This window comes from Triticum aestivum, chromosome 6B (genome assembly GCF_018294505.1).
Source record: "Triticum aestivum cultivar Chinese Spring chromosome 6B, IWGSC CS RefSeq v2.1, whole genome shotgun sequence".
Lineage (NCBI taxonomy): Eukaryota > Viridiplantae > Streptophyta > Magnoliopsida > Poales > Poaceae > Triticum > Triticum aestivum.
Window position 1 is genome coordinate 177,693,438 of NC_057810.1, and position 17,336 is coordinate 177,710,773.

Genomic DNA, 17,336 nt, shown 5'->3' on the forward strand with positions numbered 1-17,336 from the left:
CGGACCTCATGAAGGACCTCATGAAGGACCAAAACCCCGTCCAGGATATATCGCCCTCTAATGAAGGCCGACTGGTTAGGGTGGGTAATCCGATCCGCCAGCAGGGTCACCCTATTGGCGTACCCTTTGGCCAAGATCCGGAAGATCACGTTGATGACCGTGATCGGCCGGAATTGGCGGATGTCCGACGCCCCAGGGACCTTGGGGATGAGAGAGATGATCCCATAGTTGAGGCGACCGAGATCGATGGCACCCACAAAGAACTCCTCAAAGATGGCCATGACCTCGGGTTTAATGACGTTCCAAAAGGTCTGGAAGAAAAGAACGGGGAGACCATCAGGACCAGGGGCCGAGGAGGAATTCATACCCTTGATAGCCTCCCAGACCTCCTGCTCAGAGAAGGGAGCCGTCAGGGCGGAATTCTCCGCCCTGGAAACTAACTGACTACCGGCCCAACAATCGTGGGCGAGGGACACGCCGCTCCGAGGAGCGGCGGAGAAAAGGGACCTATAGAAACTATCGACATGAGACCGGATGTCGCGAGGGTCCTGGAGGAGGGTATCCCCATCCCAAAGGAGGGGGATGGTGTTGCGTCTACGGCGGCCGTTGGCGATCGCCTGGAAGTAAGCGGTATTCGCATCACCCTTCAGGACCCACTTCTGGGCGCCCCGGATGCGCCAATAGGCCTCCTCATCGGAGTAGATAACGGATAGTTGGTCCTCGAGGTCATATCGAGAGAGCCACTCGTCCGGAGATAGACCCACCAAGTCAGCCCGGAGGTCAAGAGCTTGGATCGCGGATAGAAGCGCTTTCTTGCGCTCTCTGGAGTCACGCCCAAGGTTGGCCCCCCATCCCTTCATAAATTGTCTACCACGTTTCGCACAGAAGTGCCACGTGTCAATGGCCGAAGGAGGCCTGGGATGTGGGTGGGCACGGGCCGCAGTCCACCGGGCGCAGACTGCGTCCTTGAAGCCAGCCTGGGAGATCCAGAAGGTCTCAAAGCGGAAACGGGGAGGGATAGGCGGACGCTCGTCCGCAGAGGAGAGAAGGAGGGGGACATGGTCCGAGCCAATCCTAGTGATGGCGCGGAGAGAGGAGAGGGGGCAGCGGAGGTCCCAATCCGGGGAGACAAGGACCCTGTCCAAGACGGACTGGGTCGGGGAGGATTGACGATTGGTCCAGGTAAACCGCGCACCAATCCTATCAATCTCCCGCAGGGCGAGGTCAGCGATGAAGTCATTAAACATCTGCATTCTGGCAAAGCAGACATTGCCATTGTTCTTGTCTTCCGCTACTCGAAGCAGGTTAAAGTCGCCCCCCACCACCACAGGGAGGGAGGCTGCCGCGATCTTAAGATGCAGCTCCTCGAGGAAGGCCGCCGACCTACTATGGTCGGCAGGTCCGTAGACAATGATGATCTCCCATTTGAAATTAAGAGATCGCTCGAAAAGCTCCATGCTGACGAAGAATTCCCCCCGGTCCATACTGCCCACCTCGAAAGTGGCATCCTTTACGCCTAAAAGGATGCCACCCGAGTGGCCAGCGCTCCCACTAGAAGGGAGCCAGTGCCACGCAAAGAGGTGGGAGCTCAAACGCTCGAGCTCGGGGAGCGAGAATTCGCGGCGCATGGTCTCTTGGACAGCCACGATGTCAATGTGCTCATCTCGCATGTACTCCACAAGCTGGCGGCGACGACCATCATGGCCGAAGCCGCGGATGTTCCAGAAGAGGGCCCGCATTATGGAGCCATCGGGGGGCTGCTTGACCCCAGGACTCGGGAGGCGCTCTGGGCGCGGAGAGCGGCAGTGCGGGAGCGGGTGCGGCCGCGGATCACGGCCGGGGGAGGAGGGGCCTGACGCCGCGGCCCGGAGGAAGAGGGAGGTACCCCGTCCGCAGGTGCGTCCGGGGGGGGGGAAAGGAGAGCAGCCCGGACCTCGGCAAGCTTCCCCTCAAGGATCTCGCGTGCCCGAATGGCAGCGATCTGAACTAAAGGGGGGCCGACCTCCCCCCTGAAAATGATGGCAGAGTCGGAGGCTACTTTGGCAAGGTTGCCAAGGGGGATAGATTCTAGAGCAGAGAAGGAACAAGACGAAGCCGAAGGGGGGACGGGGAGCGTACCTGGCTCCAGGTTACGGGCAGCAGCGCGGATCTCGGCCCGCTCGCGGATGGGCAGCGCCGGGGATCCCTCCGGGTGGGCCGCGTCCAGCCGCGCACTCCGGCGAGACGCCACCACCGGGGAGGAGGTCGACCTGCCGCGACGGGAGTATGCAGCCGAGCGGGGAGGGGGAGGCTGGGCTCCCATCGGGGTGAGCACGTGGGTCGCCCCCTCCCTCAGGCCCGGCAAGGGAGGCGGCGCCAGCAGAGGAAGCCCGGAGCAGCCGGAGAAGAGAGGGTCCGCCAGCGGCGTCCCAGCCTGTGGAGGAGGAGGCGGAGGTGACGGGGCGGGGAGGGGCGACGGCGCCGGGTCGGCGCCCGGGAGGGAGGAGGCGGACAGGGCATCCTCCCGCTCCGTGGGCGACGGCATCGGGTCGGCAGGCGGGGGGGAGGAGGCGGCCGGGGCAGCCACCCTCGGAGGGAGGAACGGGTCGGGGCGGGCGCTAGCGGTCGGGGAGAGGTGGGCCTCCGACGGCGATGCCATCCCCTCCAGAAGCGTCTCCAATGCCACGCGGGATGGAGAGGCGACGACGGGCATGACCGCCGAAACCCTCCCGGAGGCAGAGGATGGCGACGGAGAGCGCGGGGAGGAGGCCGGGCAGACCACCATACCGACACTGGAGATGTCGCTCCCCTCGGAGGAAGAGGCCGGCGCGAGAGCGGGGTCGACCAGCCAGGGGAGGAGTGCGGTCTTGCGGCCCTGGCCCCCCCTGTCGGTGGAGGGGGAGAGGCGGAGGGGGAGCGGGAGTCCTCAGATGCCCCCTCCTCATCCGAACGGCGGGAGCGGTGCCGCCCGTGGTAGTCTCCACCGGCCCCTGGGTTGCCTCCGGGGAGGCCCGCGTCGAAGGAGCGGGGGCGCCCAATGTGGTTGGGAGGCTCGGGGGCAAACCTGAGGTCAAAGCCCTGGTCGTTGAAGAAAACGCGGACGGAGGTGCGGAGCTTGGTGGAGTCGAGACACTTGACCTTGACCCGGACCTCCTCCTCCTTGCGGAGAGAGAGCTCATCCACGGCCACCACCTTGCCCAGGAGACGGGACATCTGGCGAATGACGGGCTCGGACCGCGCAATGTCGGGCAGGCCGGAGATGAGGATCCAGGCAGTGTCGAGGACGGCCACAGCCTGAGCGTCGAGAACTGGCTCGGAGATCTCGACCACCAGCTGGTTGAGGGCGAGGGTGATCCGGCCACTACGCGTCGCATAGCCGTAGCTGACCGAGTCAGGGAAGACTACAGAGAAGATGTGGGCAGCGGAGGGGGTGACCACCCAGTCCCACTGGTGTCGGTAGAGGTGGTTGAGCTCCGCCTCGAGCATCTCAGGGGACGCCACGCCATCGACGACCGTGACAATCGCCTGGAGGGATGGAGACGGCGGAGGGGCATCCGGGACCTCGAGGTGGAAGAAACCCAACCCCTCAATCCCATGCCCGTACATCATGAGCTCGTTGACCACCGGTCTATCCGGACACAGGATGGCAGGGTGGCCGGGGTCCTTGCAGATGTGGCAGCGCTGGGGGTTGATGCAGGCAACCTGAGAGTGGCCCCTCACCCCACAGTTGAAGCAGGGGGGGCGAGGAAGGCCGGAGACGGGCCCCGGAGCTGGGGTGGAGCCAGTGCCCGCCGGCGGAAGCACGGGCGGCGCGGGGCGCACGCCACGCCGCTTCTTCTTCTTGGCCGGGCCGGGCCGTCCGCGGCTGGGGCCACCCCCGGGAGCCAAGGCCGGAGCCACACTCCCCGAGGCAGCGGCGTGGGGTGGCACATATCGCCGTGGTTCGGCCGGGGTGGGGAGAATCCCATCCCGGGGGCGGGGCGAGCTCGGCCTCGCGGAGCGGGAAGGGGAGGGAGATCGAACCCGGCGGGATGGCGGCGACGGAGAGCGCTGGCGGCCGCGCCAATCGGCCGGAGAAGTCCGAGGGGAGCGGGACCGGCCCCGGCCCTCGCGGCGGGGAGGGGACCGGCGACGCTCCCGCAGCTCGCGCAGCTCCCTTCGGAGCTCCTCTTCGCGACGGACGCTGTCGGGGGAGGGCCGGGCGGGCTCCCGGTGGAGCTCGCCGGCCTTGCGTTTGTCGCGGGGAGCGGAGTCTGCCCACTCCCGAGGCATGTCGGGCGTCGGCGAGGACGGAGGAGGCGAGGCCTGGAGAGGAGGTGGAGTAGGGAGGGAGGAGGCAGGGAGGACAGCGCCCGAAGCGCCGGCCAGGGGGGAGGTGGCGGCGCGGGTGGCCGGAGATGGCAGGGGCGCGGGAGGGGTCGGGGTCGGGGCGAGTGTGGCGGCGGGGGTCGGGGGAGGGAGAGGAAAGCCGTAGGAGGGCCAGATCGAGGTTGTGGCCGCCACCCTGGGCCTAGGTCTAGAGACAGGCCGGCCCAGCCGGGGGGGAGAGGGGGGGAGCTGGGTGGGCCGAACCGAGGAAGGCCGGGGAAGGCCCAACAGCGAGCTAGAGGGGTCCATCGGCCGGGGTGGGCCAGGGCCCAGCAGCCCAACAGCCCGGGCGGGGCGGCCCAGCAGCCGCGAGGTGGCGGGGCGGGGGGGGGGGGGGGGCGAACCCTACCACCGCCGGCAGCGGGCGCCGCCGCCGTCGAAGGGCGGAGAGGGATGGGAGGAGGGGCCACCGCCGCCCGCACCGTCCGCACCCGGAGACAAGAGCTCCCGAAGTGGGCGATGAACGGCCGGAACGGGGCGGCGCGGCGCGACCTGTGAGAAAAAGCCGAGGGGGAGGAACCCGCCGGCGATGGGGAGGAGGGCGGGGGGCTCGGCGGCCTGGCCGCCACCACCGGGCGCCGCCACGAGGAGCGGGCGGCGCCCCTCTCGGAGCGCCCAGCCACGCCCCAGGAGCGCTCGCTCCGGCGACGAGGGGCTTGGCCAGCCAAGGCCCCGGCTTGGGAGGGGGCGGAAAGGGGGGGACTCCGGGGAGCCGCAGGGGGGGAGAGGAGCGACCGCCGGCCAGGAGCCGAACCCCTCACGTGAGGGGCTGAGCTCCCGGGCCGGCAGGGAGGAGAAGGCTGTCTGCCGTGGCGGGGGAGCGCCGGGACCGGCGAGGCGGCGGGCGGAGGGAAAGGAGGATCCTCCGCGCAGTCGGCCCAGGAGAACCGCTCCGTCGACGCGAAAGAGGCAGGGGAGGCCGGTGGCGCGGAGGCGGGAGGGGCCCTGGGGGCGGGGGAGGCGAGGCGGGGAGCCGCCGGCGAGGTGGCGGCGTCGAGCGCAGGAACGCCTGCTGGAGCGCCAGCCATCTCCTCGCATGCCAAGATATGAGCAGGGGAGAGCCACAATCACTCTCAGCCCTCCAGGGGGAGGCTTAGTCGATCTTGTCTTGTTTGAAACACATATCTATTCTGAAGTTCTCGACGACTCTGTTCCATTCTTCAGGCCGGCGCAACAAGAGGACTTTTGCCCTTTCTGTCCTTGCTCGGAGGCATCTCTGTCGACAAGGTGTACACATAGTTCTGAAGAAAGTTGACCTAAACTTGTGACAAAGCTCCGTCCCTGACCTTGCACAACGTCATTCCTTAGAGCATCCACAGTGTGCATTTTTCACTGCCTCTAAGCACTCTCTCTCTTCTTAGAGGTCGCCTGCATACACTGCAGTTCACGCCTCTAAGCAAAAAATCTCTAGCATCGCCTCTTAGCTTGGAGGCTGCCTCTAGTGATTTAAATAATCAAGCAGCCCCACCCGTCAGCCTGTTTGTGCTCCCAACGATGCATGTGATGCACCAAAGTTCTCCTCCATTCAGATTACCATGCCTTTGTTTAATCAATCATGGGCCCACAATAGAGGCTGAAGCAAAATGTTATACACTGCGTGGTTTTCAGATTGTTTGGAGGCAGCGCTGTGGGGTCCAGCTTAGAGGCAAGCTCGCCTCTAAGCACTGTGGATGCCCTTAGAGCATCTCCAGCAGCAGCCCAATAATTTGGTGCCCTAAATTTGGTTTTAGGTGTGGAGAGAGAAGGTTCTTGGTCACCAGGATTTTTTTCTGCTTTTCCAACAGACCTAAAACTGGTGCCCTAAGTTTCAGCTTGGGTGCTCTCATATGGATCCGACGATAGGCAGGCCAGGAGGCGGATCTGGTCGTCGCCGGGGCACCGAGCTCGATTTTGTCTGCAGTAGTTCGCAGGGGCAGAGATGCCTGCCAGGCCACCTAGGAAAGGCGCCAGGAGGGACCAGGGACTGGAGGGGAGCCGGGGGGTGCGGCCAACTCCGACGGCGCCGCGTCGCCCGGGTGCTGAGAGCTCCAAAGGGACCTGTGGCTCGGCGGTGGTCTCGTTGGTCGATTGGAGGTCTCCCAGCTGCTAATCGACCTCGGCGGCCGACGGTAGTGCGGCTGTGACCATTCCGGCCCGCGTATGGTGGGGGAACGGCCGGAATCGGCGGCAGTGGAGGGGGTCGCGGCAGACGTCTCGGCCGACGGGACTGGGTGCGGCCGATGGAGTGGCGGCGGCGGCCTCCGGCAGCGATCGTGGTGGGAGGCGAGTCGGTGGCGCGAAGTTTCACTTGTTGGGGTTCCTACCGCAGCCGAATTGATTTTTGGGCAACTGCTGGTGGTGATGTATATCTGCATCAGTTGTAGCAATATTTTGGGCAGGGCCTAAAATTTTTTGGGCACCATATACCTATAGGGCTTCTATTGGAGGCGTTTTTTGCCCCAAGTGACCTAAACAGAAGTTTTCTGGGCATGGCTGCGTTTTTAGGACTGCTGTTGGAGATTCTCTTAGGTGCCATGCACACCACAACATAAGAAGCACGAGACCGCGCTGCTCAGGTCTGATTCTAGAGAGGAGCAGAAGGAGCCACTCTGGTTCTGAATACTGAAATACATACTCATCGGGAATGTCCCACACAACTCGGAGTTTCTCCCTCAAAGCACGGGCTTTAGTGCAGTTCACCACCGCATGAAAACCATTTTCTTAAGCACACCCACATATGTTACAAATGTTGTCAGCTTCCAGGGACCTTCACCATTTGTTTCTTTTAGTGGCTAGATTGTCTGACGCCAGTCTCCAGCCAAAAACTCTAATTTTGTTTGGCACAGGCGCTTTCCAAATCAGCGACCACATGGACTGCTCCCCATCAGGATTGTTACTGCTGCTCACCATCGCCGGGTCAGCATGCTTCAGGTTGTAGGCAACCCTATCCACTGCTCTCAAAGTGCCACACATGGGTGTCCTCAAGGTCTCCTCTCGATACTTTAATCTTCACGGTCAACTCAGCATCACCTGGCTAGAAAACTTCCCTTATCAAAGGTTCATTCCACTGTCACCGCCCGACAACAGGAGACCACACGTTGTATCCTTGAACATCTCCTGCTACCCTGAATCTTCAGCGAAGGTTCCTTCAGGATCTAATTATCCCTCCAGACTGGAATAGAATTACGATTACCGATTCTCGTAACTATCCCCCTTTTTAAGCAGTTCCAAACCGAACTCAATTCCTCTCCATGCTTGGGATGCTTCACCGGTAAAAACTGTATCAAGGACATTATTAGTTTTAGTACCTCACCTTTACAAAACCGAGCACATAAATCCTCCGCCGACTCGATAACCCTCCATGCCTGCCGAACTAACAGAGCCTGGTTTAAGCACTTTGTGTCTGTAAATCCCATACTTCCACGTATTTTCGGTTTGATCGAACTGTCCCACGATGCCCAATGCACTATCTTTTTCCTGCATCTTCTCCCCACAAAAACTGCCTGATGGCCTTCATGTAATTGTTATGGGAACTTGAGGGAACTTTAAACACACTCATGGTGTATGTTGGAAGAGCCTGCGCCACTGATTGGACCAACACCTCCTTTGTTGCCATATACATGAATTTTCATTCCAATTCGAGAGCCGCTCAGTAAATCTTTTCATTGATAGGTTGGAGTATTGCCTAGGTATTTCTCTTCAAACGCGCACCTTTCCTAGTGTGGATTTCACCTCCTCTTGTCTTTCCACCTGCCATGCGCTACTGAACAAGAGCGAGCTTTTTTGTGAAGTTGGCAACTGTCCAGTGCACCCCTCAAATTTATGTATTACATTCTTCACAACCTCAGCCTGTTGTTGTTTTGCTTGGAAGAACAGGGTACTGTCATCAGCAAACAATAGATGTGAAATTCCCGGAGCTGTTCTGGTGATCTTCATGTCCGTCAGTTCCCCATCATTCATTGCTTTCTTCAAAAGCCCCGACAGATCATCTGCTAAAAGAAGCTGATACGGCGATATCGGATCTTCCTATCAAAAGAAACACAAGGTTTTCTCCTGTCTTCTCCTGCAAGACAGACTTAATACCAGAGATATGCTTCGCTGAAGGAATTTCTTCATTGAGGACTACTACTGTGTTATGCGTGGAGAAGATGTGATGGAGATCAGAGACCACTTATTTTTCAGATGTCTTTTCGCTAGAGCCTGCTGGCAATATTTTTGTCCAAATTGGAGCTCCCGACATACTGACCAGCTGCATCAACTGCATTTCCAGCCTATAACAGAGATTGCCGAACCTTTCTATATGGAAGTTATATCGTTCTAGGGCCCTCTTAGCCCTCAGCTCCTTTTCCTTTCCTGCTTGTGATATAAACCAAAATCTATAGAAAGTATGCAGCAGAGTCCTACTGTTTCTGTAAAAAGTGAAATGGTCTTTCGTTTCATTTTTTTCTTTCTGTTTTGCTATTCCTCAGTGCCGTCAGAGGAAAACAGGGGTCACGGCAGATTGCAAGGGGTCCAATAAGAGGGGCAAGTGCCCTCTCAGATACTGCAAGAGTTGCATATGTAACAGGTAAAATAATTTCCTCTCTGCTTTTTTGCTTAGAGCCTGTGGTAGGCAATTCTGTTTGGGTTTGTTTGTTGATGCTCTCTTTGTTTAACAGGTACCCTTTGATTGCGGATGAGGTGTTGAAGAAGGAGGCCTGGGAATGCCCCAAATGCAGGAATGACTGCAACTGCAGTAGGTGCAAGTAAGCAATCTGAGGCTGATGCTTGCCATGAGGGATTTTAGATTTTTGTTCTAGTTGATAGATCTCTTTATCTGGTTTTATTTGGCAGAACTAGGAAAGGGGAGGCGCCGACGGGGCGAATGGTCCGTGCTGCCAAGAGGCCGAAGGTCAACCTGGTACGAACTGAGAGCAATGATGCTCTCAAGGATGAAATAGTTGTACCCAGGGGTACTCTCGTGACTTGCATTGCAGGTATGAAGCTGCAGTATGAAGATGTTGGTGCTGCTATTCAATTTCTGGAGTTCTGCCGCTCATTTGGCAAGGTAATTACAGAAAGCAAATAGTGGTATATTTTATTTATCATTTCGTGTGAATTGGATCATTGATGCATCTAGTACTCATTTCTAAATTTGGCTTGCGTTAGCTAGTTATGGTCAGTTAGGTTGTCTGAGAATGTTGCCGAACTAAAAAAAAATCTATTGTTTTCTTATTGCTTCTGTCTTGTTAACACAAAATAGACCATCAACTTGAGGGGCATATTGTTTATGATTTCTCAATTTATAATCTAAAGAAAGTTTATTTGCAGTTTATTTTATAATCTGGCACCAAACTTGTTATATGTGTCCATAATGAAAATGTTTAACTGTTCTTAGCTGCCTGCTTGCTTTAAGAGACCTTTTCTTCTGTATTATAAATAGAATAATGTATCCAATGATTTAAGAAGATCTGCAAAATAGGGAAGGGGCAACCAGAAGAAACTCTCAGACACTTAACTCAACACAAAGAGGTGTCTTCAGTTGTTGCTGACGTTCACATAAATCTTCTGTCTGTCATAGAAAATGGCAAACTCAAGTAAGTATACTCACAAACTGCTATTCCCTTGTCATTTTGCCCATGCAGTTAATAAATGAGTAAATGAGGTTATTTTTTTCTTAGCCGTTCTGATAAGTATCCAAGACATGGAGATGAATGGATAAGGAAAGTAGGCGAGTACATCTCTTTGACATTCCATGCAGAAGATTTCACCCTTCGGTGCTTAAATCAGGGGGTATCAGGATATAGAAGTCTGAACCCTTCTTGTAAGCTGGAGGTTCTGAATTGTCTGTGTGATGAGGCATTGTCTTCTGAGTAAGTACAAGCTACCATATTTGCTGGAATAGTTCACTTCACTACTGTCATATTAATTATCTTGTAACTTCGTTCAGAAAGTTGAGGACCTGCATTGACAATAAAGATAGAAAATGTGTGGCCACACAAGAAATCAAAGCTGCAACCAGAAAGGTACTTATCTTGGGAAGTTCCTTTTTTTGTGTGGTCAAGTCGCTTGGTTGACATTAATGATCATCATTTTTTGTCTTGTTTCATAGCAAAAGGAGCTAAAAAGAAGATACGATGACATGACTAAAACAATCCAAGGAGGAGATACTGCTAACAATGAGGAAGCTAATGATATCCTTTCTCAAATAAAGGAAGCAGAAGAAGTCAAGCAGGCTGCCCAGAATGGTCTGTGACAGTATGGCTTGATATATCTTCATTTCCTGCGCTCAATTTGTTTAGCTTTCTTCATCTGTGCAGTTATCAATCTGTTTGATATCTTTCACTTTTGTTTATTATATTATTTCACGTCGTCTATATTATACCATTCTGCACCTATATATTTTTTTCTAGAAAATATCTTTGTAATATAAGTACTTTATTAGGTTTTATTACTCCCCATAGTCCACAAAAACATAACTTTTTGGGCATAGCTGTTTTAGAACTTTTAAAACTTTAGCCACCAATATCTTCTAAAATGTTTCGATTGAGTGTGAGAAAACCATATATATAGATTTGTGTAAAAGATACTAGCACAATATAACAATTTTATTAGGTTTTGGAGTTGTAAAAAAATAGAAACTAATATTATATGTACTATTGTGGTAATTGTGCTAGCGTTCAAAACACTATCTTCTTAAAGACCGGAGGGAGCAGTAGAAGAAATGGTCAACATTAAGACTGGAGGGAGTGTCTAACTTTCACTAACATCAAATTGTTTGCCTACCATCCATGAATGCGTACTGACTATAGGTTAACAAATTGAAAAAATAAATGCAAGTATTATATAAACATATTGTTTGAGTAGTCCAACCCAATTGTGTTATGCATGTGGACATTCTTTTGAAACCCTGGACCGTAGAACAATCGATCTACGATAATTTTCATTAATATAAACAGTACTCCCTCCGTCCCATAATGTAAGACGCTTTTTGGCACTAATGTAGGACGGAGGGAGTATGTTACAAATAGGGGGAGCAAAATGAAAGGAAACTACAAAAGGCCTACTGATAAAAGAGAGTTGTCCAGTCCCAGCTCTAGGTATCATGATCATAGTACTAGAAGTTTACCGAGGACCACTCCTTGAAACAAAAGTAGAATCAAATCATCTTTAAGGGCATATCTCCAAATTCTGAATGGCTGGACTGGAGTTTCTGAATATCTTCCATTTCTCTGAAGCCAGATGTTCCAGCATCCCAGGACAATCTCCATATTAATAGCATTTGGTAGATCCTCAAGAGCCAACAATGTATCTTCATAACCAGAAGTACCTACTTTTCTTCCAGGAATGAGAGTGTTCCAGCAACTTTGAGCAAAATTGCAATCCCAAAACAGATGCATACGTGTTTCTTCACATTGATGATTACATATAGGACAAGAGTGATCAGTCATCATGAAACCTTTTCGTTTCAGCAAGGATCTTGTGTTAATTCTATTATGCATAGCTAACCAGAAAAAATCTTATGCTTGAGTCTACAAACAATCTTCTAGATTAATTTGAAAACTTTTAGAGCCTCAAAATCTCCCATCAGGTGTATACATTTTCATAAAGGAGAATTTGTCAGTAATTCCATTGCATTGCCATCTGTCCTTACTATTCTGATCAACCAGTGGGATTATACTTGGGACTTATGATTATATGCTTGATTAGACAAAGACATATGAAAGTTATCAGCCCAATCCCTTCTTGCACTAAAATTTTGCAAGATTCTTTTTCATTTCTAGCAAAATAATGTAACTCAAGGAATTTCTGAAGCAACAGCAAGTCAGACCGTTTATCCTGACAGAAAAGAATTGTGTCCCCTTGTCCCACAGAATATGAGGCAAAATCTTTAAAAGATGGCAGTGGCTTCAAATACACGTGGACATAACCATCCAAGAGAAGATAACCTCTTTTTTTCCGGGTGAATAGGTGTTAAGTCTTTTCAGCCTTAGCCTTATATTATATGTCACATAACTAACCGTGTAATTACGATTTAATATTTAACCTTTTTCTTGGATTAGCGTAGAGACATGAAATGATATACTAATTAAGTAATTAGTATATAGGCTTAAGATATTCTAGGTTATTTTGCACTAACTAATACATGTGAAATTAATTTAAGAGCGGAACTGATACTGGTACCACAATAGGGTTTATGGATATGGATAGTAAAGGATACCACAAAAGGAAACATATGGTAATATGTCGATACCTTAATTTATACATATGTACTCCATGATATTGTAACAATGGGATGTAAGTTTTTTTAAGACTCATGTTAAAATGGAACTTGACCAACCTTTGAGTCAAGTAAATCATGACTGATATCTGTTGGCTAACTTGTTTCCACTATTAGTGCTTTCTGTTCCCGTTTATGGAGAGCATGCACAACTACGTACAGCCATTACAAGCACCTATGAAAAGGAAAAACAAAGAACACAACTTGCAAAAGACGAAGCATTCCACGCTTGGCATTGAAGAAATCATGGCCGGAGCAGCTAAGCAAGACATAACCGACCATCATAGGGGAATTATGCTCCATGTAGGACCTTGGGACTGGAGGAAGCAAAACACCTTCCATCTCTATCATTGCAGAGGGACCCTACTTCCTTGCCTTGGAACGGAAGGCACTGCTCTGTCGGGATTCAGAGTTGCTCACCCAAGAGCTAGAAGGATGCCAGCCTCGCAGCGCGAAGTAGCCCTAGAACTACCACCTACACTCGGAATATACCTTGTCGGCAACCCGCCGTTGTCCACGCACAACCAAAAGGAGCTAGAAAGGTACCAGGGACAATCGCCGAAGGAGGCAGCAAAGCATCGAGATGACACGAAGAGTAGCGGCAAGGGAGCAGAGCAACTGACTGCAAAGAAATTCTGTGAGTCCTCGGCTTTCGCTGCGCCAAGGGGAACCCTATCCCCTTCCGCAAGGATCGAAGATGCTGCACCACTGAAACCGAGTAATGCAGACCGTTATTGGGGAGCACCAACTTGAAGGACGTTTTCGGCACCTCTTTCTCTCTCATCCTCCACTTTGTTGTGAATATCTTCATCATGGCACCCGATTGTAAGGTTCTACTCCCCCTTACTCGAAATACTTGCATTCCTTGTGGGAGGGGTGTAGCAGGTTCATATTAAAGCCATTGGCTATGACTTTAAGGTATGTACTTGCATGGGCATTAATCAACTAATTCAAAGTCAATGTAAGCTAGTTATCCAACTTGAGGGGCGGAGTAAGGTTTTTGAGATGCAACAACAACCTGGCATTATCCTTGCGGCGAGAAGAAGACGTTACAGACCATCGGGCCCATTGTTTTTTATCTTGCCAAAATACAAGCAACTGTGAAAAGGATGCGTACAATGACGATAATGGAAATATGAATGTCGCATAGTGTTCTACAGGTGTCACCAATCTACCAATTTTGATGTGGAAAGCCTTGCTCTTTTCACCATTGGACAACTTCCATTTTTGGCCCACCACTGCTAGAAAACTTAGATCACCATTTGGTGAATGTACTAAGCCAAAGATCCCTCATGGCACATTCGAGAGTCATGGTGATCCTAAGACACGCACACAGGCAAGATTAGTTGGACATACACATGATGAACGGTATCCATGTGATAGTGAATTCAATATTCCTCATATGGCAACAAATTTAGGATATATAGTAAGCACAAAATGGCAATCCATATTAACCCAAGCATGTCAAAGGGGAGGGGTGGAGAGCGGAAGTTGTAGAGGATGGAGAAGGAAAGGCAAAAATGCATTCTAGAGGCAGAGACATGGAGACAATGGTGAAGAATTATTGTCGAAGAGTACCAGAGAGTCTGAGAAGAGTTGAGAGAAGAAGAAAGGACGGGCCTCAAAGAAGAAGCATACCCAGGACGACTCGTAGTAACATGACTCGCTTCTTCCTATGGTGGTGGCAAGAAAGAGAGCCAACAATGGCTACTTCATGGGATATCTTCCACCCTCTAGGGTCCTTTTCCCCTTTGATACTTTAGGTGTGAAACCCTTGTCTTAAGAGGCTCTTTGCCTTATGTAATGCTCTTATTACTCTTGACAAAATCCATATTGTCTTGGTGTCACCCAAACCATCTAGGCATTCGCCTAGCAAAATTTACTAGGATGATGACCCTCGTGTTTGCTTTGGATCTCACGGATGCTATGTCAATGCCAAGATGATATCCCCACCCTAGAGTGTGCTAAATTGTTACGGTCGGTTATTGCAATAGAGTGGAACCATGGAGGAATGGAAGATTCGGCAAGCCTCATAAAAGCAATACTTGATGCCAACAATGGCCCTACTAGTATAAGGGCATGTTGTCATGGTCTTGCTTTTGCTAATCCTAGCGACATGCTAGGTCAGCTAATAAGGTTGCTCTATATTACAACTAAGAATTAATTTCAGGAGCAGTATTCCATTGCTTCCCTCCGCTATTTACAATAAGTGCATCACTTGGTTATCAGACTAGCACATCATATCGGCATGGCATGGAGTTTTATAATCCGATGAACTTACAAGTGATATGAGATTTTGTAGTTCTATGAGATATCAGTGTTTTCGGAGGATAGCCATTCAATTTGTTGAAGTGTATATGTGGATTGCCTGGGCCTTTCCATCAGTTCGGACTTTTGGTTGTGTTGGCTAGTACATGAAGCTTAACATGGTGTAAATCTGGATTGCCTAACTAGCCCTTTCCATAAGTTCAGACTTTTGGTTTTGTTGGCTAGTGCATGAAGCTTAACATGGTATTAGAGCCAAAGGTCTCGATTTCAGGTCCTGGCTTGTATCCACGTATAGGCCGCTTGAGCTATATCTCTGAGTCTATTCATGTGTTGACATCCCGCGCCACACGTGAGAGGGGGTGTTGTGGATTTCCTAGCCCTTTCCATCATTTCGGACTTTTTGCTGTGTTGGCTAGTGCATGAAGCTTAACATGGTGTAAATGTGGATTGCCTAGCTAGCCCTTTCCATAAGTTTGGACTTTTGGTTGCGTTGGCTAGTGCATGAAGCTTAACATGGTATCAGAGCCTAAGGTCTTGACTTCAAGTCCTGGCTTTCGCAATTTATCCAAAAATTGCTGCTGCCCACTCTGTGTCCACGTATAAGCCTCTTGAGTTGTGCCTCTGAGCCTATTCATGTGTTGACATGCCGCACCACACGTCAGAGGGGTTGTTTTAGTGTGAATGTGGATTGCCTAGCCCTTTGCACCAAGGCGTTGGCTAGTGCATGAAGCTTAACACAATTCACCAAGGCATATTAAATGAGATGGTGTACCACAGGTAAATGGCTCATCCATCATACGGGAAAACATATACCTCTCCGTTGAAGTCATTTGTAAGCATATGTGCTTGTTTGGATAAACCTGACAATGGAGACAATCACTAATAGCTTTCCTAAACTACAACATTAGAATGTGTTGTCTTTCCAAGGCTGGAGATCGTGATCAGTGCATGCGTTTTGAAGGGGAGTTAATACGAATATCAATTATTAGGTTTGGTCACTTCTTTTGGTTATATCGTAAGTTACTACCTTATCAATCAGTTACAATGAAATTAGGTTCCATGTTTGTGCGATTCTTATAAGATTGGACTTGCTATATTGGGGGCACAAGGCAATAATTTTTGTCTCATCTCTACCGTGGGTGTTGTCATCCCTACGCATCCTCTCTATTCTACAAATCCCCTTTCCTCTTTGATCGTGTATCATCGCCACCCTAAGCTATGTCTTGCATTGCCAACTTAATTTCCAAGATCAAGCAACGAGGATGTGGCAACTTGTCATCAGAGCCATTGTCTTTGTCTTATCAATGCGCAACTGTTGTGACCATGACTCAGCTCACACTAAAATTTAATTATCAAAGCGTGAACGGAGCAACTTGTTTATTATGTGTGACAAGTAACCATTGACAACTCAACATTCGTTGGCATGCATTAGGAATCCACAAACATCGATTTGTTCTTCATGTGAGCCTGTTGAGAAGAACACGACACGCATCACTGGGCCCTTAGACATACATTGACATGCTACCAACATCAGCAGGATCCAAGTTGTTCTTATCATTTATCAACATAGATAGCCACACAACATCATTGGGAATTTCCTCGTGTCGCCAATGTTGTTGTTATTTTGGCATCACCATTGTTGTTAACCACCGGGTTGCTCATCATGCAGCCATTCAAGTCAGATTTGCCTGAGCTTATGGACATTACTCACATTTGCTGCCTCATACTGAATGTTGGTGGACCACCACTATAAAGGGCTTATGCCTCAGATAAGACGAGTCATTCTGCCGAGGTCAAGCCTGGTTGCTGGCGAATTACAACACCACGATAAGTTGTCTTGCTAGTGGGAGAAATGTGGTGCACGTTGCATGCAAGAGAAGCAATATAATCAACACTTGGTCATATTCGTTTAGTTAGTTTGGTCCACTTATATTTGAGTCCAGTATCTTCCTTGGCTGCCCAATAATGTTGCATGAACTCCTTTATACACACTCTTTGTCCTACCAAACTTCTTCCTCTTTGTTCTCGGTGCCATATCACTCCTTGTCTTTGCCATATCACTATGGAATAATCTTTTTGCATCTCGTTTCTTGTCCTACGATCTATCACAGTTCTTACTGTGTTCCCCATCGGGACACAATAGTATTCACTTGGAATCTAGTCTAGGTTAAATAGAGGGTTGCTATGGTGAATCTAGCTGGTGCTAGCATGAAGTTGTACAATTGGTGTTAGAGCTTAAAGAAGGTGTGGACCATGGGCTGCTTGAGGTTTACAGCAAATACTCCTAAAGCCAGGTCTGGGCAATAATATTGATTAAGTCGTCATAACTTGTCCTACTTAAAGGGTGGTCAATATGAGATACACATCAAAAATTCAAACTGAGAATTTGGTATCACGATATTTTTCCTTTAATTTGATACAAAAGTCGGTCTTAAATCAGAACTAAAGTAATTAATCCCTGTTTATAGGTAATAAGGTTTAC

At 50.7% G+C, this 17,336-nt stretch overlaps 1 protein-coding gene across 1 annotated transcript; it reads left to right on the forward strand.

Moving 5' to 3' along the window:
- The first annotated feature begins 8,828 nt into the window (after positions 1–8,828).
- On the forward strand, positions 8,829–10,561 carry LOC123139058 (uncharacterized). Its single transcript, XM_044558875.1, has 7 exons — positions 8,829–8,893; positions 8,985–9,071; positions 9,160–9,373; positions 9,775–9,902; positions 9,987–10,178; positions 10,256–10,331; positions 10,418–10,561. The coding sequence occupies exons 3-7, from the start codon at positions 9,191–9,193 to the stop codon at positions 10,559–10,561; spliced, it is 723 nt and encodes a 240-aa protein (XP_044414810.1). The 5' UTR covers positions 8,829–8,893; positions 8,985–9,071; positions 9,160–9,190.
- The last annotated feature ends 6,775 nt before the right edge of the window (positions 10,562–17,336 follow it).

What these genes read in the sequence shown, in the direction of transcription:
- LOC123139058 (XM_044558875.1), top strand. Translation starts at nt 9,191, where the DNA reads ATGGTCCGTGCTGCCAAGAGGCCGAAGGTCAACCTGGTACGAACTGAG. An exon ending in TCTGCCGCTCATTTGGCAAG is followed by an intron (nt 9,374 to 9,774) that starts GTAATTACAGAA and finishes TGATTTAAGAAG; the next exon opens with ATCTGCAAAATAGGGAAGGG. An exon ending in TCAAAGCTGCAACCAGAAAG is followed by an intron (nt 10,332 to 10,417) that starts GTACTTATCTTG and finishes CTTGTTTCATAG; the next exon opens with CAAAAGGAGCTAAAAAGAAG.